General features: G+C 42.6%; 4 protein-coding genes across 5 annotated transcripts; 2 read left to right on the top strand and 2 right to left on the bottom strand.

Annotated features, from left to right (window-relative positions):
• Positions 1 to 2,177: 2,177 nt before the first annotated feature.
• Positions 2,178 to 12,154, bottom strand: prr14 (proline rich 14). Its single transcript, XM_068336801.1, has 11 exons — positions 12,081 to 12,154; positions 10,897 to 10,925; positions 10,628 to 10,805; positions 9,402 to 9,546; positions 9,254 to 9,319; positions 8,648 to 8,688; positions 5,475 to 8,210; positions 5,255 to 5,393; positions 5,002 to 5,111; positions 4,694 to 4,762; positions 2,178 to 3,885 (listed from the first exon to the last, which is right to left on the bottom strand). Exons 3-11 carry the CDS (start codon positions 10,768 to 10,770, stop codon positions 3,594 to 3,596), a joined length of 3,741 nt encoding a protein of 1,246 aa, XP_068192902.1. The 5' UTR covers positions 10,771 to 10,805; positions 10,897 to 10,925; positions 12,081 to 12,154; the 3' UTR covers positions 2,178 to 3,593.
• Positions 12,155 to 13,072: 918 nt separating this feature from the next.
• Positions 13,073 to 15,545, bottom strand: cd2bp2 (CD2 (cytoplasmic tail) binding protein 2). 2 transcript variants are annotated; one of them, XM_068337053.1, is made up of 7 exons: positions 15,467 to 15,545; positions 15,113 to 15,191; positions 14,671 to 14,800; positions 14,288 to 14,445; positions 13,631 to 14,207; positions 13,454 to 13,539; positions 13,073 to 13,326 (listed from the first exon to the last, which is right to left on the bottom strand). In XM_068337053.1, exons 2-7 carry the CDS (start codon positions 15,185 to 15,187, stop codon positions 13,216 to 13,218), a joined length of 1,137 nt encoding a protein of 378 aa, XP_068193154.1. In that variant the 5' UTR covers positions 15,188 to 15,191; positions 15,467 to 15,545; the 3' UTR covers positions 13,073 to 13,215. The 2 variants fall into 2 exon arrangements, with proteins under 2 accessions (XP_068193154.1, XP_068193155.1); XM_068337054.1 differs by having other exon boundaries at positions 15,113 to 15,526.
• Positions 15,546 to 16,003: 458 nt separating this feature from the next.
• Positions 16,004 to 18,033, top strand: pheta2 (PH domain containing endocytic trafficking adaptor 2). The gene is made up of 4 exons (XM_068337351.1): positions 16,004 to 16,290; positions 16,793 to 16,881; positions 16,952 to 17,249; positions 17,333 to 18,033. The coding sequence occupies exons 2-4, from the start codon at positions 16,801 to 16,803 to the stop codon at positions 17,710 to 17,712; spliced, it is 759 nt and encodes a 252-aa protein (XP_068193452.1). The 5' UTR covers positions 16,004 to 16,290; positions 16,793 to 16,800; the 3' UTR covers positions 17,713 to 18,033.
• Positions 18,034 to 20,397: 2,364 nt separating this feature from the next.
• On the top strand, positions 20,398 to 23,874 carry mylpfa (myosin light chain, phosphorylatable, fast skeletal muscle a). Its single transcript, XM_068337289.1, has 7 exons — positions 20,398 to 20,549; positions 21,075 to 21,173; positions 22,313 to 22,388; positions 22,482 to 22,586; positions 22,675 to 22,753; positions 22,838 to 22,886; positions 23,012 to 23,874. Exons 1-7 carry the CDS (start codon positions 20,547 to 20,549, stop codon positions 23,111 to 23,113), a joined length of 513 nt encoding a protein of 170 aa, XP_068193390.1. The 5' UTR covers positions 20,398 to 20,546; the 3' UTR covers positions 23,114 to 23,874.
• The last annotated feature ends 312 nt before the right edge of the window (positions 23,875 to 24,186 follow it).

The raw sequence follows: 24,186 nt of genomic DNA, 5'->3' as shown, positions 1-24,186 counted from the left end.
ACCCTCAGCTCCCAGGTCTGTCATTCAACAACTTAAACGGCGCCGGGCCTTGCAAACACACGTCCATCTCATAGCTGATTTTTTTTCAGACTTGTGTGACCATGACAACAGCTGCATTAGGATGACAATGCAGGGAAATATTCACCTGAACTGGAATTTTGTTTAAGTGACAAAACGGGAATAAAATACCAGGTAACAAGCTGAAGGACAGGATTCAGACTGAGGAGAGGATTCAAAGCAAATTTCATCAGGTTTGTACTCGAAATGCTTGGTTAATCTTAATGTGGCTTGTTTTTATTGTAGCTTCTCCTTTTGACAGGATACTTCCTTAATCGTTCTCTAATTTGGAAATCTTTTCTACATTCTGACGCAAAACAGAAACCACAATCATAGTTTCTCACTTACACGTACTTCACAGGCGTGTGCAATCCGGCACAATGTACACTCTGTTGTACATTCTCTAAAGTGTCAACGTATGATGGCGTGTCAGTCTTTGATAAGAGATTAGATAAGATGCATTCTGAATTCACTTCACCATGACGACCTGCTGGTTGATAAGGAAGTTTTTACATTTTTTTAGGCCTCATTCTACAAGTTTTTCAAGATTATTTTATTTGGAAATACCCAGTCCAGTGAAATTGCCATGCTCTGTCAGAATAAACTAAACATGTCAAGACATGCTAGGAATGTTAAACTTAATGTCTTGAAACTGGATTGTCTTGTTAAGAACTGTAGAAAACAAGTCGTCAGGTAAACTCATCTAATGAGCACGTCACAACTTGAAAATATATCTTTGTGTCCATGTAAATCAGCATTGCAGTATATAACGACTGGGAAATCATAAAGGGAAATAAAAATATTTTTCATTTGGACAGGAGTGGAGTTGTATTTCAAGCAGGCCTTACATTCCTTCCCAGCAACAGAGTCACATGACTAAATGAGTGATTCTAGTATTTTAGGTTTTAGTACTATTACCCAGGAATATTCTCTGTGGGAGCAGTGTTAAAGGTCTCAAGCATTTTTAATTACATCAGTATTTTCACAATGTAAACACGAAGAACAGTAAAGATCAAAATCAGTCTGCAGTACTAAGTGACCAATTCATTTGTCTCCAGTCTGAAAAGTTCCCCTCAGCCCTAATTTAAATTGTGTAGAATGCAGTGTAAACTCTTAATCATTACTTTTATCTTGGAAAAAGTCATAAAACAGGTTCTTTCTTATATGACCAACTCGAAATGCTAATAAGCTTTAGCAGCTGCCATTTCTCATTCTCATTCTCTTCTCATTTGCAGAAATGTCTAATCCACCTCAGACTGCTGAAACGGAAGCTGAGGAGATCAGACTCAATCTCATTCCTGGGACAAGTGACGTTCCAGGAAACGCCGCGTGCAACCAGGACGTCATCAGACGGGGCCATGCCCCCTGCTGCGGCGACAAGAACTACAGGAAGTTAGCCATCTGTAGCATCATCTGTGGGCTGTCCTGCATAGGAATCAGATCCCTAATTTATTCAGTAAAGGTATTCAATATTTCTTTTTGTTCAGCACTGAACATGTAAAGAAATAAATTATTAACAGTACGAGTTCATTTAATCTTTTTCAACCAAATCCATGAAGAAAAATCCTATAATTACCTCGATGACAAATCGAATTTTTTGAATTGAACTGAAAATCCTTCCTGTACGGAAGCGAAGGAGGACAAAAATGTTGAGTCCGCGTTTTGTGAAAAAACACTTTTACGTTGATTTGAAGCGAATATTTGAAAGTAAAATTCATCTTTATAGATTTATTTACTCCAAATTATCGTTTTCAACAGGCTGAGACGACGACAGACCCCGAGGCAGCTGCTATATTTTCATATCGGGCAAAAAAGTTTGGTATCATCTCCATCGTGACGTGGGTCAGCCTCCTGGCGTCCATCCCGCTGCTGATGGCACTGATCTCATATCTCCTCACTCTGCAAGACTAATCAGAAGCTCCGAGAAGAAAACCTGATGACATTACGTGGAGTGGACACCTTAACACTAATGGTCAACCTAAAGGAAACAAACCACTCAGACTGTTTCAGAAGTTCCTTTGCTGACTAGATGCTCTTCCTGTTTACTGTTTCCTCTAAAGCATTTATAAATATATTTTTTACACAGAAAATGGTATTAAAAATCTTACAACTTTTGCAAGTCTTTTCATACACGGTGATATTTATTTAATATATGAACAGTTAAAAACCTAAATGACCACATATAAAATCCAGCATCAACTTATAGACATGGCACTAAAATGACACATACATTACAGATTATCAACCACAGCCACCATTCCCCAGCGATGATCCGATCCTTGATGTCTTTCTACCATGAATGTCATCTTGGTTGTTGTAAATTATGGAAGATGATGCTAAACTAAATCTGTCAAGTTAAAAAAAATGTAAGAACAAGGATCGGGTCTCTGCTCAACGATTAAACGAAATGGCGATGATCGCGGCAGTGCTTCTTCGTTCATGTTGCCAACATCATCTTGGCGTTATTGCATTGTGATCATATTAGCTTTATTAACGTCAAATGTATGCACTTTTATAGAAACATATGAACGTGTGCTCTAAGCTGCTTGAAATGCCGTTAACTACAGCAACTATTTCAAATACACTTACAAAACGTCTAGCTGAACAGTTAAGGCAACCTCATAAAAATTTGTCCAAAAAAAAAATCTTACGCAATTTTGGAAAGGCATTACAATACAAATACAGATGACACAGAACAATCCAGAGTCACCAGCAGTAATAAAAGTCAAGTGGAATCTGGACATCTCCAGTCATGGTTACAAATGCTCTCGAGTGGTTCGGTTACATTTAATTCAATTAAAACAATCCATAAATTTACAAACAACTGATTGAGCGACCGAATAGGGTCCGCCTGAGCCGAGGGAAACACCGCCAGCAGAAATAACCTACCGTACAAAAACTCTTTTGACACAAACTTAGTCTAGGAATTATTTGCCGTTAACATGAATCTCTTTCTGGCACATTTAAAATGTGTAATCAGTGTGTAATAAAAAAATAGCTGCCATTGGAAAAGTATTTACAATGATGCTGTGAGCTCTCGACTTAAAACTGAGACAAAAGAGACAGTGCAAAAATTATCAGATGTATTTTGTATGAATAGTTTTGAATTGTAATGAAACCCAGTGGAGTTGAGCAGCTGCTGCTCTGGGTAGGGAACTATTTAAACTATGGATAGACTGAATGTCTACTGGCAATGCTGGTGGGCTGTACAAGAATATATGTCAAGAACCTTTACTTCTGTTTATGTTTTCAGCGCTGGGGATGACAGCATGATGGACGGCAGAGGTTTGAGTGCAGTAATAACAGACGAGATAATTTACCGGACATTATATTTAGAAGCAGCTCCTCTGAAAAAACACGTTTACGACGCTACGCTCTGGACTTCTTTGACTTACGGGCTAAAACGAAAGTAATTCTTAAATATGACTTCTTACCACAACCATTGTTCAATGAAGGTGCTGAAAATAGGAGCTGGAATAGATTAAAGTCAAAAACATCCTACTCAGTGTTTACTTCTCAAATGAAAGCAGCGCCTGTCAACTGTCTGTCTGGTCGTGCATCAGCCACAGACTCAGCTGATCCAGTTTGGAGCAGAGGAGCGAGTCCACGTCCTGGACGCTGACGGACGGTTCGTCTTTAGGGAAGCCTCCACGCCTCGTCCTGGACGACGACATACCTGCTTTTCCGACACCAACGAGCGGCTTCTTTGGTTTTCTGGCCTCGCCGACCTCCAGGAACTCCAAGAAGCGTTTGAATCGCCTCTGGCCAAACCAGGACTCGGAACCATTCCGCCGGTTGAGAGGCACCTCGAATATGGTCTCCAGCCGGCTGAAACACAGACGTGAAGGTAGAAGATGATGTTCATTTCTACTAATGGACTAATATCACTTCTTCCACACAAGCCAAGAGAACAGAGAACAGAATTGGAAATATGAAGTGGTGCAGCTCACTGAGGAAACAGTCTGACGATGGCACCACCTTCTGGTCAAACTCAGTTTTCTGCCTCCTCATAATAATAAGAATAAAAAGTTCTGCTTTGACTTCCTTCAGTCAAAGTGAATGTATTCATTCCTGATCCAGCACATACTATAAATATCAAACGTACACACTTAGCGTCTGGTCTGGAACAGGGACGCAGCATGTGATTCCACTTATCATGTGACAGTTTGATTTGTGGGGCGGATGATCGTTACGGCGTCGCAGAGTTTCTGGTGCAGCTGCAACGTTTCACCGAGTCTGGTCTGGAATGTGTTTATTCAACAAACTAGCTCCTTATGCAAATGAATAAATTTGGAGACACAATAGAAGACTTTAATTAAATTAATGAAGTGTCTGACTCATGGTTTTCAAATATACAGGTGGATGTGGACAGATTTAGCTCCGTGACTACGCCAGGAACTTGTAAGAATTAAATATTCACTGATAAATAGCCTGAAGTGAAAAGGAAGTGAAGCTGCAGCTGATGACTCACAACTTGTTTATTCCAGCTTAGAAGAAGAAAGACAGAAAGTTCCTTTATTAATCCATAAATGGGGAAATTCTTTTGTCTAATTCAATATTATTTTCCTGTGTGTCTCTAATTATAACCACACATTAAAACACACATTTTAACACAACTGTGAATATTCAGCCTTACCTTTCAGGAGGTTTGGTGAAATTCTTATTGGTGTAAATCTCCTCCAAACTGAACTCCTTCTTTTTCAGCCTATGGTGAAACAAAGCCACAGCTGCAGTCAGTCTGAATATTGATCGGTGTTCAATAAGCGACAAGTGTGTGCTGACCCAACAGAATCTGTCCTACTTTCTAGGCCAAGCCTGTCCCACGTGAATAAATTAAACATGATCTTGAATATTTACCTTCAGCACACATGTTCTTTTTCTCCATGACGTGACATCACAGGTCATGTGACACAGTCAGCATGTATGACGTTCAGGGGTTCTTACCTGATGGGCTTGGGGAGGCCCATTGGTGTCAGGTTGTTCTGAGGTTTGGGTAAAGTTTTACGAATCCTGATAGACGACACCTTCCCTCGTTCTTCATGTTTTCGCACCACCTGTGAGGATAAAATATAAAAATATAATTTAAAAAAAAGAAATCAGATTCACAAAAACAGACTAAACATCAACCCAGCGTCTCTCAGCTCTCAGCACGTGATGGAAATCTCTAAATAAGAATGACATCAATGAAAAAGTTTACCTTGATTTCAGAATCAGACAAAGCCTTTTCTTCTCTCAACGCCACGTCTTCAAACTCCTGACTGGATGAGCTCGTGTTCTCGCCGTCGTCCTCCTCTTCGGTCTGTCGTCTCCCAATCTCACACTCCAGGGAAATTCCACTGCGGAAAAAAAATGGAATGAACATTCAGCAGTCATTTTCATCATCATAATGATCATTGCATGAAAACAAAACCAGATACCTGCTACTTGAGGCAGCAGCACAGGAGTCGGTTCTTTGGACGAGTCCTGAGAGGTGACATGTGGAGGATTTCGGAGGATAAACGGAGGATGAGGAGGTGGGAGAGGAGACGTGTCCAGGAGGGCTGGGCCCGGCGGCAGCTCCTCTGTCGTCGGGTTTCTTGGAGAGGAAAGCCAGCGGGCTGGAGAGGAAGCAGGAGGCCAGAGGCGAGAGCGCCGAGCTGGGAGACAGGATCTGGCTGAAGCTGTCGTACGGGACCGATCTCCTGGACGGGTACACCTCCTTACGCAGGCAGAGCGGGGCGATCTCCCTCTCCACCTCCAGGCTGCAGACCGTGTGTCGACGGGTGCGGCGTGGGGATTTGTGGGTTTGATGGGGAATAAAAGAGTGGGTAAAATGATCCTCTTGTGATGAAGGGACCGTGCTATGATGGGGAGGATGCAGAGAGTTCAAGGGAACTTCGAAGGAGCGGAAGGAGGGGATCTCCGGGCAGGAATAGCTGCGTGACAAACGGCTCAATGAACCGCTTTGTGACGAGGGAGCGCCCGCCGGAGCCAGATCTCCGTTATCCACGGTGACGGACGCCGTCGCGTCTTCACCCTTACGTACACTGCCGTGCAAAACCCTGCATTTCCTCCTCTGGTTATCTGCCGGCCTCGACTTGTTGTTGACCCTCCTTCTCAGCCTGGAGACCTTGACGCCTGTCGATTCACCGGGGACGGCCTCGTCCCACACAGATGTACCATTCTTTTCCTCGCCTTGAGCTTCATGCTGCACTTCATCTAACGGTAGATCTAACGGGGGTTGGGAGAATTCGGGACAAACCTGGTGGTTACTCTCAAAAGGAGTCATTTCAAAGTAAACGGGATCTGTTGAGAGTTTGCCGTTGTCTTCTTCAGTCTGCGATTCTTTGGTTAAAGACTGACGGACATGGACAGACGGTTCGATTTCTTTGCTCCTGCTCGCTGCAGACGCCTTAACCTCACCTCTACGACCCTTTTTGGGCTTCTTAGACGTCTGTTTCAGCTCCGTTTTATCCCCGTCTTCTTTTTGACCATGCTGACAGGCACTGATGACTGTGGTCGTGACTTCCAGTGGCTCAACTGAAGAGGTAAAAGCCGCCGTCCCCGTGTTTGAACTCGCTTGGTGTGGCGATTTCCTTTTTAGTGGTTTCTTATTTACTTCTCTGCCCTTTCTTGTGTTGTGGATCGGCTTTACATCTGGACCGATGAGTACGTCTGATAGCTGCTCTTCCTCAGCTCGTTTGGTTGAAGTGATGGCAATTGTGGTTTCCAGAGCCATGTTGTCAGGGTAACCGAGACCCGCTCTAGTCTTCTGTCTTCTGCTGAGCTTCGCCTTGCTGCTGTCCTTGTCCCCCTCCTCTGCCCCGCCGTTTATTTTCTCCAGTGAGCAAACCACCACTGGATCAGAAGGAGGTTCAGTCCGTGTGTTTAAAACTCTTTCGCTGAGCGCCGTCAGCGTCTCCTGTTCTCCTCCTGCTTTATTTGCTCCTGATGACACATCCTGTCGTATCCTGGCGGGCCTCAGCCTTTTCTCCCCCTGCTCATCCGTCAGCGCCGCCTTCATCTGTGGCCTCAGCCCTCGCTCTGAGTTCCTGACGTCCAATCTATAAACATCTACCGTCAACTTTTTCCTCTTCACAGAATCCATGGAATGATCTTCCAGATTCAGTTGCCTCTTTGTTCTCCCGAGTTGTGCAGCTAAATACGTTTCAGGATCCATGTGGCCATCGGGTTGTGGCATACTTCTGTTTTCAGCATCCTTCACGCTGTCCCGTGGGCTCTGAGGAACCAACAGGTGATCCTCCGTCTTCCTGCCACGATCACGTTCGGCCTGAGCACAGCCGGCGTCATGTCGGTGGTGACAAACGGATAAAGGCGGTGACATCTTTCCGTCGACATCGCTCAAGTGGTTTGATTGGACGGAATCGATGAGAGACACCTGTGTGTCAACAACCTCAGCCCCTTTCTTTGTGACGTCAGATGTTACAGGTTCAGCGGGAACCCTCTTCCTGTTTCCTGTGCGTTTCCGTGGCAGCGGTTTCAGCTGCTCTGGCAGCTTGTCTTTGTGCTTTACCCCAGCACGGGGTAGCTTTAACGTGGCTTCATGTGAGGCACTTACATCCACAAAGGGTTGTAACAGTACGAAGGGTAAAACGGAGCCAACAGCTTTTGAAACGTCCTCAGAAACGACGACGCGTAAAGGACTGCGTGGCGAAGGCACCGAATCAGGAATGTCTGTTTCCGACTGACTTATTGCACATTCGTCTGCCCGCTCAGAGCTGCGTGTTGAGAAGGTTAATTCTTCAGAATAATCAGTAGCAACGTTTTTAGCACCACCTCCTGCACCCTGATAACCGTTTTCACTTAGCGCTTCTGAGTGAAGCAGATTGCTTGTCTTCGATTGTTCACCATGAAAGGGTTCGTCGGCCCGTAGCTCGCAATCCAGCGGAGGACTGCTTGCTCTGAAGAGTTTAACAGGACTCATGACGATCTCCGTGAAACTGGCCATCTTGGACTTGAACGACTGGAACAAGGGGCCGATCACCCATCCCTTTGGTTCACATGTGCTTTCGGCAGCGTCGGCCGATCGCCAAAACGTACCCACGTCAGACTGGACGCGGTTGAGACCGAGCGTGGCGCCATCAGGAAAGTGCTCGAGCTCCTTTGTAGCACCGATGTTTGTGTTTTTCTGCAAGGTTTTCTGCTCCTCCAGCCTATTGGAAAAAAATAAAATAATAAAAAACAGAAAACTAAGCTCCAGATGAAAAGAACACCGCACACTAACAACCCTGTGTCTGATTCAGGTTCGACTCTATCGGCACATGCAGGAAATAAATCAACCTTCTATTATTATGCAGATTAACTCACTTATTATAAGGATATAAATAAAAACAATGCATGCTGATGCGCTGGCCGATAAATTGGATGTAATCCGATTGACACATCAAAACGAGTAACTGACTCGGCATTAACAGCGTGGAAAACAAGTCTGACAGACGTCGCTGCTTGAGGACATGACCCTCTGCAAAATACAGTTTCTTGTTCGTGTTTTTCCACAAGCCTCAAAACTGTGACTGTGAGCAAATGAAGGAAACACTTCAGATCAGTATGCATAGACAAACGGATTTTAAAAAAAAGTTTTAACACTTACTCCTTCTGGGACTCTGCTGCGTGACTAAAATCAAATCCATCCTGCAAAATAAAAAAAACACTGTTACAGTTGATTTAAGACGATTAAACGGAGCTGCTGATTAAACCAAATAAGCAACTGACGAGAAAATGTTAAAATGTCAGGACTCACCAAAATCAAAACAACACTGTGTAGACTGACATTTAAATTTGATTTACTGACTCATCTCTTGTAAAAACAGAATAGAAAAATCTGATTATCCTCATTCATTCTGTTGGTTCTTAAACCGTCTTAAGCCAATAAGGACGCATTCTATTCTGTTGTGTCTGCAGTTTATGCATTAGTGGGTCACGTTCAGACACTCGATTGCCTGTCTGTTTCAGATGCAGCGGACCATGAAAGAGGATTAAATCACTCAATTAACCCTCACACGCCTCTCACTGTACAGGTCTCCAGTGTTGGTGTACATGCACATAAACTACAGCTGCTGCATAAAGAGATCAGACACCATTCGTGAGAGAGGAACACCATCGAGGGCGAGCAGACAGACGGGTGCGGGCGAGACTGGGCGACCATCAGAGTCGCAGAAAGGGAGGATTATGAAAGGCGAAGAAAGATAAAACCAACCTTGCTTTGTATCTCGTTTCCAAGTGTGCTTTCAACTCTTGGCTGCCTGGACTCTGACGCTCGTACCTATAAATTAGAGAGGAATTGGCGCCATGTGAGTCATGATTCATTTAATGACTGAAAAATATCCTTCAAGCTAAACTCCCACCAAGTTCTCTCTCTCCTGCCTTCTTGAAGGGGATGGATTCTGTCTGGACGGTTCATCAGCCGCTCCGCTGTCCGGGCTGCTCTGCTTTTTGGGCGTTTGCGCTGCGATCCCTTCAATGTGTCCAGATATTCCATCATTTGTACAGCTGTGAATGTTTTCAAGATCATTCAGTGTCACCACATAGCCGTTTTATTTTAAATATGTCAAGAAAAACAAACGTGCATTCAGTATCGCAAGTTCAGAGTTCAATAATGCGTCAATATTTGATTGCCGATTCTAATCCAAGTGCATCACAGAGTCGGATCAGATCCTCAGAAAACGTGCATATGATACTCAGAAATAACAGGTGTAGCCATCCACATAATCTTTTTTACAAGTGACTTGATCCAACTGCTGATGTCCTGATTCCAGACTAAATTTAATAAGCACAAATGATTGATGTGATATGGATGAAATCTAAACTGAGAGAAAATTGACTCCTGAAATTGATGTGAAGCGATTAGCAAAAGAAAGGACTGGAATACATGAACATTCGTGCCATGCATAAATCATTTTCGGCTGGGTGCAGATATCGGCTGCAGGCATCCACAGAATGACGACAACAACCAGGGGTTATTTTGGTCTGGAGGGGTACTTGGCCGGCGCATACCACCACCAGGGCCAATAGTTCACTCCATGCTATAATAACCAAAGCTGCAAGCAAAACCGCTTGATGTCTGGATATAATTGCGACAGCTTTCAACATATTCCTCCTCTCCCTCATCTCGATTCAACGTCAAGCTTATTCAACCATGGCTGCTCTCTCTCCTACTCGTAGAAAGGGGCCAGTTTGCAACAGAAACACACACTCTGCATAAGTGGAAATAAGTGTATCTGACAAAAGCCGAGTGAATCATCTACAAAAATGTAAGGGTTCCTTAAGGTAGACAACACTTCCACTTCCAGCTAGTTAAATGAAAACTGAGCCCCTAGTGTTCCCTTCACCCTGCAGAGAACAGACTAGACCAAAAACATGACCATGATTGTGATATATCAGAATCAATGGTACTGATTTTTTTTACTTAGCATCTAAATCTGCATAGCAGCAAACAAGATTAACACAAATGACCCCAAGTTCATTAAGTCCTAAATACATTCTATAAATTTAAAATTAAATGTGCCAAAAACAAAGGAGGGGGAAACACATCAACAGAAAAACAAACCAAAAGGTGCCGGGACAACTATACCTGGGAGTGATGGAGGAAAAGGGGGAGAGAGGTGGTGGAGGTTCACTGTAGGGAGGTGCGCTACACAAACGGTTTGGGGAAATAGCATCTTCATCCATTGGACAAACTATGTGAGGGGGTGGGTCAGAGGGGTAAGTCAACATCCCCTTGTTCTCTTTCTCAGCTCGTCTGTTCTTCTCTGTAAATAACAACGAAAATACCAAAACAAGCGGGATTCATATCAACAGGAAGCACATCGACGTCGGTCTGAAGAAGACGCCTTTACTTACTTTGCTGATGACAGGGATGGGCTTCAGTTCTGAAATGAAAAAAACAAAACAAAAACATATTCCTTACTATCCTCTTTTTTTTAATTCAACATCTACATTTAAAAATTTGTAAACTATAACCAATGGATTTGTATGTAAAATTTCAACTGAAGAGAACTCTGAATTTGTTTCTATTAACAGTCCAAGGAACCCAATGATTCTGTCACATAAAACAGAGAAACACATCAAATCCTCCAGAAATAGAGGATCAGAAGAGAGAATTTCGACCATAATTATTTTTTATTTTTAATGTTTCTGATCATCACATTGAATTAAAAACAAAACAAAATCCCAACATTCAAACAGCAAAATAAAATAAGAATATAACCAAGCTAATGAAGGCACGAAACCATCTGATTGAGAATAAAGTTATTCCTAATCAATTAAAGTGTTAAATTATTTAGAAGTATTTCACAATCTATAAGTAATTTTCAACTAAAAGAAATAAATGTAGACTTGCAGAAGTAACGAGATGTCGTGTAAATACACGTTGTAGGGCTGAATGGGTTTTTTCAACCCAGAAACGCTAATAACGACCAATGTGTTTCCAATTCTAAAGGAAAGAATAAGATTTTTAAACCTCGCCATCAACATTAGTTCACTTATGTTACAATCTATTAAAAGACAGGTGTCTAGTAACAAAAATTAAATAACCCTAAACTAAATTTATGACAAACATCAGATGGTAAAATAGAAATAAAGTTGGTTGATTGTTGAAAACTGTCGCGATTCAGATCATGTTTTCAATCTAAGGTAGCGGCTATTCAATCAGAACGGAGCGGCGTCTACTTGCTGGAAAAGACGACGTCTCGTAGTCAAACTTTTTTTTTTTATTTAAACAATATAACGTTAAACTGTGTTCATGTTTGCTAATGTTAGCTTATCTTCGATAATTGTCTTCATAAAAATAGTGCTGGCTATAGATTTTAGCAGAGACGTTCTGCAACTCCATCAACACTGCAGGGTTTAGCTAGCGCCGACAGTCGTACAGTGACCTACGATGTATTCTCCAGGTGATAGCCGTAGCCGGAGGGCTGTCAGACCTCAGAACGTCCAAATGCTAACTTCCGGGATAAATCCACGTCTTCCCGTGGGAAAAAACATAAATACAACTGTTGAGGAAAGATAACAACAAACAAACTTACCGAAAACGTTCAGCTGCCTGTTTATCCGACCTCACCGTAAACAACGCATGTCTGACGGCGCCCGACTGTGACTCGTCAATTGAGGCGTTTTTACGAATCCACAACGAGACAGACGCTTCGTCCAATCACAGCCCGGTAAAATTTTCCGCCCGGAAAATCTCGTCGAAATCTCACCAATCAGAAAACATTTAGAGGCGTTTCCAAAAAAGGGAGAACCAATAGGAACGCAGAGATAAAATGTGATTAAAATTTGGGCTTTTTTCCCGACCTTGCGTAAACTACTATGTGAAAAGGTGTATTTTATACATAATTATATTCACTGGTGAGCGTGTACCAATTTAAAAAACAAAAAAAATACTATTTTTAATAGTTTAATGAAATACTGTAAGGAAAAGAAGAAGATAAAACTGCAAGGACAACGACGGTAGTTTTTAGTTAATTGATCGATGGTTCTATCACAGGACATAAAAAATAACACAATTTATTTACTGTAAGGCGAGACCAACAGTCTGCGCAAATTATCATTTGTGGAATCTATCAGCATCGGTCTTAAACGAAACGGCTCCAATAATTTAGGAATCGGTTTTACATTACGATTGTATCTCCCACATTCAGCGACTTCCCTCGTTCCTTCCTGCAATACGATTATTTAACGGAATTCAATGTGTTCAGATTTTACAGAATATTCACATACTGTATTTGTGTCAATATTTCATAATTTACCTTTTAAAGGCTTGGAGGTAGTGCATATGCGGTAGTGAATACTGACATGTAACAATTAAAGGTGTCTGAAGTAAATAGTTGCAACTGTATGGAATTATATTCCAATATCTTCCTCTTGCTACAGAATTTAAGAAAAGTTGCCTGACTAGACAAGCTCATGAAGTAGTATCCTTAATAATTTAAATAACTAAGAATTAATTCAGTCCTCCATCTGCCCAAGAATAAGTATTTTGGTTCCCAGAAAAAACAAAAAAAGTTGATAACAACACCACAGATGAGTTATTTATTTAAGAACAATGTACAGAAAACAAGCCCCTGTTAAATTTGTCACCGTAAAGTCCTGGATGCAAAGATTGAAAACAAAAACAAGGGATGCTGACAGTGAGGGTTCTGATTTGATTCTGGACAGAACTCATGTGTAGAGGTCGAAGTCCAGTCTTTTGGAGTTGTAGAACTGAGCTCCCTCCTGATCCTTCCTCCTGCAGTAAACACCACTGCTAAAATAGCCTTCATCCACCCAATCCTGGAAAACAGACATGATTAAATCCATCTGAACTAACAAAGGTTAAAGGTAAACCTGCATGCGACCCACTAATTTAATAAACTTAAAAGGGATTTACTGGATGTTTCACGATCAGAATAATGTTTACCTGCATCTGCTGACTGGTGAAGGGCCCGTAAACTTCTGAATCATCCTTGTTTTCCCATTTGTACTCCCACATCACTTCATCACTCACTGACAAAAAGACAAAAATGGTATTTTGGTTAAACAAAATAAGATACTGTGTGTTACTGAAGGGAAATGCATTCAAGTAATGCGGAGTCACCTCTTCCTCCATCTTCTGCCTTATCCTCTGATCTGACAGCACGCTTCTCATCAAACTTTTCACCAAACATGTCAAGTGCATCATCTTCGTCATCACCCGTGGGCTTCTCCTTCACAGCTGGTTGCTTGTCGTGCATGCTCTTCATCAAATAGGACAGTTTTTCGTACGTTTGTTGGTAGATCTCAAACATTCCAGATCCAACCAATCTGTCTGCGAGTGCTGTGAGCCTGTCAAGCTTTTCTGTATCCCTTTTTGTCTCCTCCGTGGGTTCACCCTCTTGCAACAGCTTCCCCTTCTTCCGTCCTCCAAGGCCTCCTAGCCGACGAAGCGCTGCTGCGACCGTCTCCCCGGGCACTAGCAGTTCAACCACAGCTTCTGTGAGCTGGTACTGTGTGTACGATGCCAGAGGATCCTCTGCAGGCTCAGCTTCCTCCTCCTCCTCTTCATTTTCTCTGTCAGCCTGCTGCTCTTCTCTTTGTTTCTCTTCCTCAGCCTCATCTTCATCACCAACCCTGCGTGTGCGTTTGGCTGCAAGACCTTTCTTCTTCTGTTTGAACGGCTGTTCTTTGATTCGTACCTGAAAGAAGCAATGTATGTTATAGCACATAGCTCAAAAAGTCAACCAACGTAAAGTAGAAATCCCTGAAATGCAATTACCCAATCAATGTTATCGAGCCAGTTGTCTCTAATCTCTTGATCCTTTTTGATAAAATAATTTCCCTCAGAGTCAAAATGTCCTTCTTGCATCTCCTCTTCCAAGTTGAAAGGTGTGATTGGAACTCCCTCGTCACAGTCGATTGTTGCTCCCTCCTGGCCTGAAAACACAGTTTTGTGCTCTAAGTTAGATTCAAACACAGCAAATTTAAGCAGAACATTATCTTGTTAAACATTTACAGTATATTAATATATAATACACAATAGTGTATTAATACACTAATTTACATTGTTGGTTTGATAATTATGCTTTCAAATATCAGTAATAGGTTACAAAGATAAACCGCAATCATAATAGCTATAGTTCAGGACATGAAAAAACATACCCTCCACATCATCACTGGCCAGAATATCATATTTGCTGCTATTTGTTTCATTCCCCTCATCCTCTTCATCACTGTCAAGGGAGTGTTTGCCTTTAAACCTGGAGCCTGGCCCAGTCGTGGCCTCACAACTCTGTCAACAGTAAAGGAGAGAAGTACATTATAAATACTATTAACAATTACATGGCTGTAAACCTGTGACCATTTAAATCAGTAGAAAACAAGGGAAGAAACAGGAAAGGCCATGCACCCCTCAATAACACCATGCACCCCTTGTACGATTGTTTACGGAATAAAAAATGGTAGAATGCGAGTTAAGATTTTTATATTTTGAGGTAATAAATTAAAGGCACAAAATCTATACACGTAAATTTCTCAAAATGAACAACCTGGTTTCGAGTTGTTATTGTTTTTAGCTGCATTATATTGACGGTGAATTAGCTACCTTTTTGTTTGGGAGGTCTTCATCCACTTCAAATTCTCCGTTCCCGTCCTCAAAGGTGACTTTCCTCTTCGGCATGGTGCTAAAGGAGGCAAGACAGAGACTCTTTATCAGTCCTGAGAGAACCGCACTGCCGACATAAACTCCTGTCACGCTGCAAACATGCGCCGTTACTGCAGGACTCGTGTTAGCTTCGCCGCTAAAATGTTAGCTAAAAACAAAAGACAGTCACAACATGCAGGGCGAGTGAATTATTTAACCCCAACTCTAGCAGGAGGTAATATTTATATGAGGGCTACAACACATCCGTTATACTCTGTTAGTGTTATTTTACACTAACGAGGCTAACAAACTAACATTTGGCTGAAAACAATTCGAGCTGCGTTAGTTTTGGCTTCTTCTCCGCTTGTTTTCTTCTTCTTCGGATCTATTTTGAGCTCTACGGTGGCCGACAGGGAGCGCCGCGGTGTTTAGCGCCACCACCTGGCCAGGAGTGTTTTTTAAGACAAGTCCCGATAGAATTATTTTCAAGTCTTTTTAACTACTGATTGATTATAAGACAAAACTTCTACGGTCCGAATAATTTTGAGATTTCAAGATTTTACTTCGTGATTAATATTCATCATATAAAAGCTAAATTCAAAGGATTTAAAAATACAGCACTTCGTAAACTATGTGCTGTGACACATTCACACACTGAAAACAAATTTGTGAGATTTTTTTTTAAAATTATTTTTCGTACATAATAAAAGTAGATGCATTTTTCCACATGCATTCAAATGGTGATGGGTAACGAAACTATTTGTTCGTTTCACAGCAAACACAACACAAAACACTAGAACTAGAAGTGAGAAGTGTGATGCAGAGACAACCTCTCAGTTCCAGGTAGCAGTTCTGCAACTGAGAGGTTTGCTTCTGTTTGGTTCAGTGGAGCCGACAGCAGCTCAGGATCGACTGAAGCGTAAAGGAGACAGACTATTAAGTGTCAGGGTTTTGTTACAAGGAAGTGGGTCGAGTTATTTATATTTCAACAGTCGTGTCCTCAAACCCAAGAGAGAACCGGCTGTGAAATTATACCTTCAAACATTGTCTGGTCGGTGGTGCTGATGGAGAACAATAATATAGAAACGTTCAAGAGAAAATTTATAACATGATGTAACCCTGAGAGGAAAGCAACGGAAGTAAGTATAAATACCCATACATCTATCTATCTATCTATCTATCTATCTATCTATCTATCTATCTATCTATCTATCTATCTATCTATCTATCTATCTATCTATCTATCTATCTATCTATCTATCTATCTATCTATCTATCTATCTATCTATCTATCTATCTATCTATCTATCTATCTATCTATCTATCTATCTATCTATGTAAATATTTTCCTTTATAACGTTATTAAAACATTTTTTAATGTAATAAAGAGTAAAGAAAGGAAAGAAAATAAATAACGCGAAATGTTCCTGAAGATTCAGGAAATGTCTAAAGGAAATTTAATGAAGGGATTTAATGAGAAAATGTTTTAAACCTTGGAGTCCATCTTCTCCAAAAGGTCTACAGGACGGATCTGATGGGTTATGAGATGATAAATGTCAAGATAAGAAAACAAAATTGTTGTCTATGATACAAATGATCTGCATTTTAAGCAGCTGTTTCCATTCCATTTCTTTTCTGTAGGTGTCAGGATGAAGCTCCACGAAAAGATTCTGACCCATTACCTATCCTGCACCTCCCCAGTGGATAAAGAGGGGTATCTCTACAAAAAGGTTTGGATCAGACTGAATTTAAACTGTGGTTCATCTCAGGACAGCGACTCCAATCAAACTGTTTTGACAGAGAGAGAGGAGCGCCACCTTCCAGCGCCGGTGGTTCGTCCTGAAGGCCAACCTGCTGTTCTACCAGGAGCGCCCGGCTGACCGGCGCCTGCTGGGGGTCATCGTGTTGGAGGGGTGCATGGTGCGGCGCTCGGACTCCGATGGACATTTCTCCCTGGTGTTCGAAGGAGCCGGATTCAAAACCTACAGATTTGCTGCAGCGGATCTTCAGACTCAGGAGAGCTGGGTGAAGGCGCTGCTGTCGGCCAGTCACCGCTTCCTGTCGCTGCTGGAGAGGGACCTGAGGAGGCAATATGAAGGTGGGTGGTGGGCAACCAGGAGTATACATCAAATGAGTTGGAATTGTCTCACTCCACTTCTCCTTTAACTACGTTATTTGCAGAAGCCAAAGATCACCAAGGTTCTGGTGAATCCCATAAGAACTCCTCTGGTGCACTGCATACATCCACAACCATCTTCTTCCCCGCCGTGGAGCCATCACCTGCTGTCAGAGAGAAGAGAAGCTTCAGCGCCGGCGCCGTCCAACAAGTACCCACAAAACACCTGAAAAAGTCTCCTAAACTGTGGCTCAGGAGGAACGCTTACGTCACACCGATCAACGGGCCGGCGCCTCCCTACGGCGAATGGCCTTTGGTGGGTTTTGATCCCATGGAGGACTTCAGCAAACTTCACGATTATTATGGACAGGAAGTTAGAAAAGTGAGAGAGGAATGGATGAGGAGTCAAGCAGAAGGAGATGAGAACCTCATCAACATGGGGTGAGAAAAAGAGGAAGTGAGATGCAAGAACTGACGCAAAAACAACTCACACGTAGTATTCACATTGTATGTATTTCATTAAGATATTAAATAAATCAAATAATAAAATATGTCCCTCTGGTGGAGGTGTGAGAACATGAAGTTTTGGAAGTGTAACAGCGCTCCTTCAAAACGGACCGTCAGTGGCGGATGTGTACCAGCAGAGGGCGCTGCGAGCATTCGTTATAATGTATGTTAATTAATTGTACTTAATTACAAATTAATTTCTTAATAACTAATTGATTGATGAATTAATTTTAATGTACAGCTTCAGAGGCTGGTTATAAGTAAGTGTAATAAATATATTTTTTTAAAAACGTTCATTTTCATCTTCGTCCAGTAAAACAGCACATTTACTTCTGACCTTAAATGCTTGAATTTACTAGAATTTACTGACATTTATTGTTACTCAATGCAAAATGGGTTTGAATAACAAAAACAGAGCAACCTGAGACAGGAAGGTGATGAAACACACCAGAGTGACGTCTCAGGGTTGTTCCACCAGACAAGCTGGGAGCTTCTCCACATTCCAGGCTGGACAGACATCATACCAGTCATCGAAAAAAGTGATATATGTCTTCAGGGGAGCGTGGCAACCTGTGTCCCATTACAACTGCAAACTCCCCCACCACCACCACCACCAAAATGTAAAGACATGGGTAATATTTCACACTATGCCAGTGTGTAAACACATTGTGAAGTGAGAGTATTGTGATTTTTTTAACCACACCATCGTAAAGTCAGAAAAGAGATGCCACAGTCAGAGTCCCACTTGTTATTTAAGACTCCAAACTCAAAGAAAGACGGCCCAAGATTGCTTTAATGGTATGAAATAATTTTTTAATTAGTCACTAAATTCAAAAATCTTATGCATTCCTTGACAACAAGACTTATTTTTAGCTTAAAATTAGAAAGTGCTGTGAGGTATTTCACTCCTGTAATAAGGTGGTGATAATCAAGTAAACCAGGGGTTAAAGGTCAAACGGTCCACCGGTGGGGGGCTGACAGCTGGCGTCAGGTTCTGGATGCCATGAATCTCCAAGACAAATAAGAGTCTGTCTAATAACCCCTCACAGACGGAGACGCGAATGCCGAGACCAGCGGGGACGAAAATAATAAAAATAACAATAGAACAGATTAACAGAGTCGTTCACGAAATCAAAGCAGATTATCGGAGGTAAATTCGGATATAAAATCCGAAAAAATAAAACAAACAAAGGAAGAAAAACATTTTGCTCTCGGCCCGTTGGCGGGCTGTCAAGTTTATTTAGCTATTTCTGTCGCCTTCAGCTGTCCCTTTAATGTTCATGTGGGAATGAATGTGCGCTGCCATCACCATGCAAAGTAATACCCCGGTGGACTGGACCCGGGGGGGGGGCGTGAGGGCAGGCAGGTGGGGAAGTCTTCATGACTGAGGACAATCACCAAACACACACCTTAGTGATGGGAGCGCCTGACAGCATCCAGTGTGATGGTGCGTTCACAGACCTCACAAAAAACCCGAGTTTAAATCAGCCCTTCATTGAAATGCGAAACTTGATAGTTTACTTCACAGACTGGAGGACATCAAAGTTCCAAGACATAGTGAGACATTTATATGGTACTAATTAAAAATCCAATAATGTTGTTACACTATAAAATTACCTCGGCTGATCAATACTTAAATAGATTAAACAAAAACTTGTCTAGTGCCAATTTCTATAAAGATCTATAAAAAAAAAATCACATGATGATCCTGGATTAAACCAATTGCTCCCAACATTCAGAATACACAACAGCACTTAAATTACATCAACAAAAATAAAATAACAATAGATTGCATCATCTCTTAATCCCTCTTGCATTAATCATCTCATTAGATTTATATGGTGACCCTTTGACAGGGGCCAGAGCCAAAGAGTGTAAACCTCTGAATAAGGTATTTAAAACCAGTTTCACCTCAATCCTAACATTTGAATGTCTATATGTTAAGAAATTATGTTTAATTCATCATAGTCAAGTAACAGAAGAAAGAAAAAAGTGATTTATTTATACCTATAGTGTGTATGTTCTGACTTCACCCTGGTAATAAATGTATGTACAGTTATATATAGGTACAGTTACAGTTTTTGGTTTGTTACATGAGGATTATTTATCTAATAATAACACATTCCTCATTCCATATTCCTCCTGATCCTCCATTACAACTTCAGTGGCAAATAAATAAATAAATAAATAAATAAATAAATAAATAAAAACCCAAACTTGCCCTGAATTCCTCCTGACTTAAAAAAGCCGGCGGGTCCGTGTACATACAGGGTAAAAGCTGCATCTGTTGCTGAGCGTATAGAACGCTTGTAATATCGCAATGGGCATCACAAACCAAAAATAAAGTGTGCGAGGCCGCTGCGCCTCCTCTCTGGAGGCAGATGGAGGTGGATGGGAGGAGGGAGGAGATGTCCACCGGTCCAACGAGCATCTATGTCCCGAATGTCCTTATTAGTCCACGTGGGACTGCAGATCTGTAGCCCGGTCCCTCAGCTATCGGGTTTACTTAATTCCAAGACTCCTGGGTCTATTTCTGCCCCCCTGTAAGGGGATACGGCGTCTCGCCATTCCGTCTCCTTCACTTTTGCCACCAGTTCATCCTTAGCTGCCACCCCTCCCCTCTCTTTTAATTCCCCATCCAAACTTGAGGCTGTGGCTAAAGTTAGATTGGCCTGCGGGGGTATATAAGCCCCCGGGGATATACGTATAACGCGGCTTCACAATTGTCATCCCCTTCTTGATCATCCTAACCTCCGCTCATACCGTCTCAAGATGGTGAGTACCGGGGTGTCCGCCGTCTCTGCACGCTGGTGGTGGAATCAGACCAACCCCGTGGATTAAACGTGTCATCATCAGCTCTAGGTCCAGTGGATTGGTGGATTTAAATTTTATTTTTGTTTTTTGTTTTGTTTTTTGCATCTCGGTGATGCAGGATGTTAACATGTTGAGAGAAATCTAGTTTGACCCTTTTTCTTTCTTTTTTTTTTTGAGACTTGCATGCCAAACCACATGCCAAAAATTGTGGGAATATGTATGAAAATATCATCAGAGAGATCCTTACTAATCCGATTGAACTCCATCTGTATGATAAAGATGTGATTTCCAGTGTTTGTGTCACATCCTGTATTGATGAGATCAATCTGATTTGTCAGGACTTAAATTCCAAAAAAATAAATAAGACTAACACTGATGGGGTTTTTTTTTTTTTTTAACTAATTTTTGCATGAATATATGCTTCTATGAAGACCAACTTTTATTATGTTTCCACGTGAAGATCTCACTGCCATGTTTGTCCTCCAGGCACCAAAGAAGGCCAAGAGGAGGCAGGGGGGAGGAGATGGCGGCTCCTCCAACGTGTTCTCCATGTTTGAGCAGAGCCAGATTCAGGAGTACAAAGAGGTGAGGTTTGTCCGATGAAGACGGCGACCCTTCATCCCATCCCTAGCAGCATCCCTCATGATAGCTTCAGGGGCCGTTAGACACCTGAGTTGCCCCCGGGTAATTGATAGCTCCAAAGAACCTCATGTTCGGGATTAAAACTGGTGTAATTTAGGTTTGAATTTCTTGAACAAATAACCCAAAATTAGATTTCCTGGATCTGTTTTCACAGTCGAGGCTATTTTGCGTCCCCACCCCCCCACCCCTCCTCCTCTTCCTCCCCTGACATTTTAATTGCAAGAATGTCATTAGGAGCAGCTCTGAAATTTCTGTCACCATGTCAAGCTCTCAATATTTTTGCTCACCTTTGACCTCCCCCAGCTGTCACTCAGATGTCTCCTTAAGGCTCCTGTTGAAGGCTGTGGGGGGGGGGGGGGGGCGGGGGGCGGTAGAACAAATGGAGCTCCATAGGCATGGTTTGACGCAGGACTGAGGGAAACTAGGAGATTAATTAATGAGGTTTTATATTTTATTACATATTAGATGTGTTCTATATTTAAAAAAAAGTTTTTCACAAGCCGAGGGTTGTTGAGGAGGAGACCATGTGTGAGGTCAGGGAGATGGGATTTTATAAGGACGGGCTGTGAAGAGATTGAATAAAGAGTGTGTGTGTCTGTGTGTGTGTGTGTTCTCGACGCGTTGTCAAGGCATCCGCGCTGCGAATAGAGAAAACATTCTTGCCGTGTTAAGTGATACCGGCTTCTTGAGTGCCACACGGGGAATGCATGACACCATGATTAGGAAGAACTTAACGCGATGCGAAGATGGAAAGAAAGCAGCCGCGGGGGGATTTTGTGTCCGACAGAGTGGGGGAAGCGTGTGTGTGTGTGTGAGGTGAGGAATAACAAAGAAGAGAAATGGGGTGGTGGGGTGGTGGGGGGTCGTTGATGGAGATCAAGTCAAAGTTCGACGGGTTATCTTCAGTTTCCTGGGTGTAAATTACCAAGGTTGAGCAGATCAGACAGCTGCCCTCTAATCATAGATTAACGTGGAAGTGGGGGGTAAATAAGGCCAGACACCCCCACCTCAGATTGCATGACCCCCAACCCCCCCTGTTCCTTAATGTAACGCCCCCCCCATCATGCGTCTCTTCTCCTCAGGCTTTCACAATCATTGACCAGAACAGAGATGGTATCATCAGCAAAGATGACCTGAGGGACGTGCTGGCTTCAATGGGTGAGTGTCAGCGGGATTAAACCCCGGGATTAAACCCCACGACCACGCGTTTCACCGCCTGTGGTTCTAATCTGGACTTTCCCGCCGTTTCAGGCCAGCTGAACGTGAAGAATGAGGAGCTGGAGGCCATGATCAAGGAGGCCAGCGGACCCATCAACTTCACCGTCTTCCTCACCATGTTCGGCGAGAAGCTGAAGGGTGGGCGCCTCGCTCGCAAACCCGTGCTGTTCTGTAACGTGTGTTTTTTTTTAAAACACGCTGACGTGTCACTTCCTGTCTTCGCCAGGCGCCGACCCCGAGGACGTTATTCTTAGCGCCTTCAAGGTCCTGGACCCCGAGGGTACTGGAAGCATCAAGAAGGAATTGTGAGTATATTTGAACGACTCGGACGATTTGTGTCTGAAAATTGATCAGATTTGATGACTCGTGACTTTTTTGCCCGTTTTCAGCCTTGAGGAGCTCCTGACCACTCAGTGCGACAGGTTCTCCAAGGACGAGGTAAAGTCACCCACGTGACGGAGGAGTAAAGCGTGTTTTTGGCGGATTAGTTTCATTTTTATACACAAATTCAACACATTTCACACAAAAAAAAGGTGTCGCTTTAACACTTGGTGTCTCCTCAGATCAAGAACATGTGGGCCGCCTTCCCCCCAGATGTCGCCGGCAACGTAGACTACAAGAACATCTGCTACGTCATCACACACGGAGAGGAGAAGGAGGAGTAAAGACAAAGCCAGGAGACATGAAAGACAACAATCCCTTTGCTTTTCTGCCTTCCCTGCCCTTTTCTCTCCTCCTTTCCCCCCCTCTGACCTCTTGTGTGACCCCCATGTGCTCAACCGCTCACCTTCGAACCAAAGACTTGTCACCCTGACACACGAGAGCGCCGACGCCGATGGGATGTCTATGTTTGCTTAATGGGGAATTAAGGGGTGATTTTCAATAAAAGAAATGATCCTGTGACATCGTTCTCATCCACCAGCCTTTCTCACAAACAACCTTCTCTTTTCTTTTCCCTGCAACCATCTTTCTCACCTCTTCACCTCTTTCTTCACCTCCGATGTGAATGTCGTGTCGCTCCGCTTCCCTCGGTATCCGAGGTGGGGTACCTCAGGGCGGCGCGTAAAATCACGAGGGCCTCATTCCAAATTATGAAGACGTCCTCTAGGGTGGGATAAAAGAAAAAAAAAGTGTGGGAGGAGGAAAAGTGTTTGCAGGTTAGAGAGGAAAAGGTCAACACCTTTTAAGTGACGGCAACTTTTTTTTTTCGCTTGAAAAGCTTAAAAAAAAGAGTGAAGGAGAGGAGAGAAAGGGGCGAAAGAAAACATTCAAATCTTCGATCTCTTTCCCTCCGCTCCTTCCTGCATCAGACAAATCATCTTTTCTTTTCCATAAGCTGTCTTTAGTGACTGGACTCTTCCTCGCCTTTCCTCTGTAATGAATAAAAGGGACAAACTGTGAATAAAATCTCTTTCCTTTTGTACAATAGTGTCTCTGTTCAGTTGGCTCTGTGGGACAGGGTTCAAGGGAGGAAAGCAGTCTGGTGCTGATTTAGACCAGTCCCTGAAGGAAACACGAGTAGCGCCCTCTAGTGGCGCTTCTTCACACAAAGGGGCCTGAACATACATGATTACAACACACACACACACACACAAAGAACAGCAAAATAAAGCCACATTTTTCTTTACAAAATTGCTTGTTTATAAACTTCATGTGCAGTGGTGGCTGATGGGAATGTATGACGTCATCTAAGTCATGTGATAGGACGGGAAATGACAAAATGAAAAAAGTAAAAATC

This window comes from Antennarius striatus, chromosome 16 (assembly GCF_040054535.1).
Source record: "Antennarius striatus isolate MH-2024 chromosome 16, ASM4005453v1, whole genome shotgun sequence".
In the NCBI taxonomy this organism is placed as follows: Eukaryota; Metazoa; Chordata; class Actinopteri; order Lophiiformes; family Antennariidae; genus Antennarius; species Antennarius striatus.
The sequence above is the reverse complement of the archived record's forward strand: the minus strand, read 5'-3'. Positions and strand labels throughout refer to the sequence as shown.

What these genes read in the sequence shown, in the direction of transcription:
- pheta2 (XM_068337351.1), top strand. Translation starts at nt 16,801, where the DNA reads ATGAAGCTCCACGAAAAGATTCTGACCCATTACCTATCCTGCACCTCC. An exon ending in AGGGGTATCTCTACAAAAAG is followed by an intron (nt 16,882 to 16,951) that starts GTTTGGATCAGA and finishes CTGTTTTGACAG; the next exon opens with AGAGAGAGGAGCGCCACCTT. An exon ending in CCTGAGGAGGCAATATGAAG is followed by an intron (nt 17,250 to 17,332) that starts GTGGGTGGTGGG and finishes CGTTATTTGCAG; the next exon opens with AAGCCAAAGATCACCAAGGT.
- mylpfa (XM_068337289.1), top strand. An exon ending in AGATTCAGGAGTACAAAGAG is followed by an intron (nt 21,174 to 22,312) that starts GTGAGGTTTGTC and finishes TCTTCTCCTCAG; the next exon opens with GCTTTCACAATCATTGACCA. An exon ending in ACAGGTTCTCCAAGGACGAG is followed by an intron (nt 22,887 to 23,011) that starts GTAAAGTCACCC and finishes GTGTCTCCTCAG; the next exon opens with ATCAAGAACATGTGGGCCGC.
- prr14 (XM_068336801.1), bottom strand. Translation starts at nt 10,770, where the DNA reads ATGTTGACTTACCCCTCTGACCCACCCCCTCACATAGTTTGTCCAATG. An exon ending in GGCAGGAGAGAGAGAACTTG is followed by an intron (nt 9,320 to 9,401) that starts GTGGGAGTTTAG and finishes TCTAATTTATAG; the next exon opens with GTACGAGCGTCAGAGTCCAG. An exon ending in GCAGCAGAGTCCCAGAAGGA is followed by an intron (nt 8,211 to 8,647) that starts GTAAGTGTTAAA and finishes TTTTTCCAATAG; the next exon opens with GCTGGAGGAGCAGAAAACCT.
- cd2bp2 (XM_068337053.1), bottom strand. Translation starts at nt 15,187, where the DNA reads ATGCCGAAGAGGAAAGTCACCTTTGAGGACGGGAACGGAGAATTTGAA. An exon ending in GGCTCGATAACATTGATTGG is followed by an intron (nt 14,208 to 14,287) that starts GTAATTGCATTT and finishes TGCTTCTTTCAG; the next exon opens with GTACGAATCAAAGAACAGCC. An exon ending in GGCAGAAGATGGAGGAAGAG is followed by an intron (nt 13,540 to 13,630) that starts GTGACTCCGCAT and finishes TCTTTTTGTCAG; the next exon opens with TGAGTGATGAAGTGATGTGG.